General features: G+C 34.2%; 1 protein-coding gene across 1 annotated transcript; it reads left to right on the top strand.

The window, feature by feature from the left end:
* Positions 1–944: 944 nt before the first annotated feature.
* Positions 945–2,180, top strand: LOC129294965 (F-box protein CPR1-like; the record flags this gene model as incomplete). Its single annotated transcript, XM_054933443.1, is given in 1 exon segment — positions 945–2,180. A coding segment is annotated over 1 exon segment (1,170 nt), but the record flags the coding sequence as incomplete, so codon positions are not given.
* Between the last annotated feature and the right edge of the window lie 608 nt (positions 2,181–2,788).

The raw sequence follows: 2,788 nt of genomic DNA, 5'->3' as shown, positions 1-2,788 counted from the left end.
CTAAACTCATTTTTTTAGTATTTGCACCAAAGGTAGTTTCATCTTTTCCTCATTCTACTTATTTTCAATTTAGTCTTGGGAGACTAAATTGAAAATGTTGCATTCTTTTGGGAGCCATCAGAAGATATATTGCTACCCAGGTCCTTAAACGAAATTCTCCCATCGATCATTGATTTTGGTCTGATTAACTAACCTAGATTGATTTTTTTCCTTTGAACCCAAATTGTATTTTAATACCATGTATAGTAAGTTCATAGCTAGTCAATATATATTGGCTGCGATTAGTAGCTGATAAAAAGAAATTGGTTGTGATTAGTTAAAATATTATTTTCTTACTATAGAATTGTGGGAAAAATACCCTAAAGTAATTCTTCCCGTATCATTCATATCATTATATAACTCTATACAAATAATAGATAGAATGTTTGAATAATTTTAAATTATAAAGTTAAAATTAAAATCAGATTTGACTATGGAGAATAATGATAAGAAATCATGATGATAAATTTTTATATAGTTATGATGATAATTTTTATATAGTTATGATATTTAAAATTTTGAATAATATTATATTAATTTTTGATAGATATAATATTTAAAAGATTGCAAGATTGCATTGCTTTAATCATCGTCAACTAATAGGATATTAAAAGATCACAAATTTAACTATGAATAATAATAATAACAATAATAATAATAATAATTTTGTTCAAAAACTGATGATGATGATGATGATATATTTAATTTCTTGTAGATAATGGCCCAAATAATAGTAATAATTTTTTATATAAACTTTGGTTTGATTTCGATGGTTTTCCTCCGCGAGATTTCCCTCTTCTCATTCGACATTGCTTCGATTCTCAGCCTCTAATTTCGTGTGCTTTCTCTGATAGATTTCCAGTGTGAGATTTCTTCTCCGCCGTCGATTACTTCAGGTATTTTGCTTGATTCTCAGCCTCTGCCTTATTCTGCTTTCGTTTGAGAGATCTGTTTTCGCTTGGCCTAGCACTATGAAGCAGATGCGAGTGGACGGTGATACGCCGTATCTTCCTGAAGAAATCATCAGAAACATTCTCAAAAGACTACCTGTAAAATCCTTAATCCGTTTTCAATGCGTATGTAAACATTGGAAAAATCTCATCCAGACCCCATGTTTTGTCGCTGACCACCTCCACCACTCCACTCATCAAAACCCTTCGCTTCTTTTCTCGTGTGATTATTCACGTGAGCCTTTACGTTTGCTCGATTGCGAGATGCAAGTGCGTGAAGTTCAGAACACACCTTTGATTGATTCCTTTTCGTCTGTTAGAATCCTGGGTTCCAGCAATGGCTTGCTCTGTCTTGCAGCCGAACAGTCTGATTTATCTCCTTCTGCCCTCTTATTATGGAATCCTGCCATCAGAGAGGTCAGGCAGTTGCCTAGGACCAAAACTACTATTTATGTTGAGGATAGTCTCACGGTAGGATTTGGGTTCAGTCCAATTCTTAATGATTATAAGATAGTGCGAACGCATGCTGAGTCTGGTTATGCAATTTCTGGGGTGGAAGTGTATTCATTGAGCACAAATTCATGGAGAAAAATAGAATTTGGGAACTTAGGGGCTGTGCGTCTTCTTCCTTATATTGTTTCTGCTAATGGAAGTATCTTTTGGCATGCGTTCAACTTAAAAAAAGAGGTGGGTGAAGATAGTTTTGAAATTATAGTTTCATTTGACATAGCAACAGAATTGTTTACATTGATACCATGGCCTGCTTTATGTTGTCATACTTGGTCTGGGATTAGTCGGCTTACTGTGTATGAGGACAAACTTGCTATGCTTTATTCTCATGTAACTGAGGACTTCCAATATTATTTGATTGATTTGTGGGTGTGGGAGGAACAGGTGGATTCATCTGGGAATAGATGGAATTGGAGTAAGAAATATGCTAGTAGCCCTTATCCATGCATGTTATTTCCTGAGCCCATTTGGAGGAATGAAATTGTAGGCGTTGATTATGGAATTTCTATGCCTCCACTTGTTTGTGTTGAACATCCTTGTGAAACTGGTCTTGCAATGCTGAGTGAGGAACCAGAACTTGGTCTGCATCTATTCAATGTCGCTACCAATGAAATTAAGAGGTTTGACATCCATAGACATGGCGTTGGTAGTGTAGTTTTCAATTATGTGGAAAGCCTTGTAAGTTTGTAACACTTGGCAACATTCACGTTGATGAATCTTGATTGTAAAAGTTAATTGTTAGTTTATTACCATGAATGTTTGCTTTTGCCTTTTTTCTTTTTCTTTTTTTTTGGGTGAAAAGTGAATCCCTATCAGTTTTGATCATTCAGTAACTATATGTTTTGATGTCTTTTATAGATATTATTAAGAATTATGAATGTAGATATTCAATACCAGATGTTTCTAGTTTATCTGACCTATCTATCAGGTTGTTCAGTTTCCTTATGTGTGTGCGTGTGATTTTACTGTAAGATATCTTATGACTGGTTAGATTTCAAACTTTGTGTGAAGATGTCATTTCAATGGATCATCTTTCATCACATTCCATCTCTGCAACTCTTGTCCACGTAAGTTGGGAGTTTCATGGTTTTGCAACGAGTATTAATTTTAACTGCTTGACTTCCGTTGTTGATATTGATACTTATAGATGGTTGTAATTTGCAATTTACTTCTATAACGTGATCAAACGATCATAAACAAAACTGTGGGTTTTAGAACAACATTGGATGATTTAGGGGTATTTGATCAATATCCTTAACAGTCAAAAAATACTATTGAAAATGTGAAAC

The sequence above is a fragment of the Prosopis cineraria genome, unplaced genomic scaffold (genome assembly GCF_029017545.1).
Source record: "Prosopis cineraria cultivar Desert tree isolate PC_DT_omini unplaced genomic scaffold, ASM2901754v1 PC29, whole genome shotgun sequence".
Taxonomy (NCBI): Eukaryota; Viridiplantae; Streptophyta; class Magnoliopsida; order Fabales; family Fabaceae; genus Prosopis; species Prosopis cineraria.
Note: the sequence above shows the minus strand (reverse complement) of the source record. Positions and strands in the feature narration are given on the sequence as shown.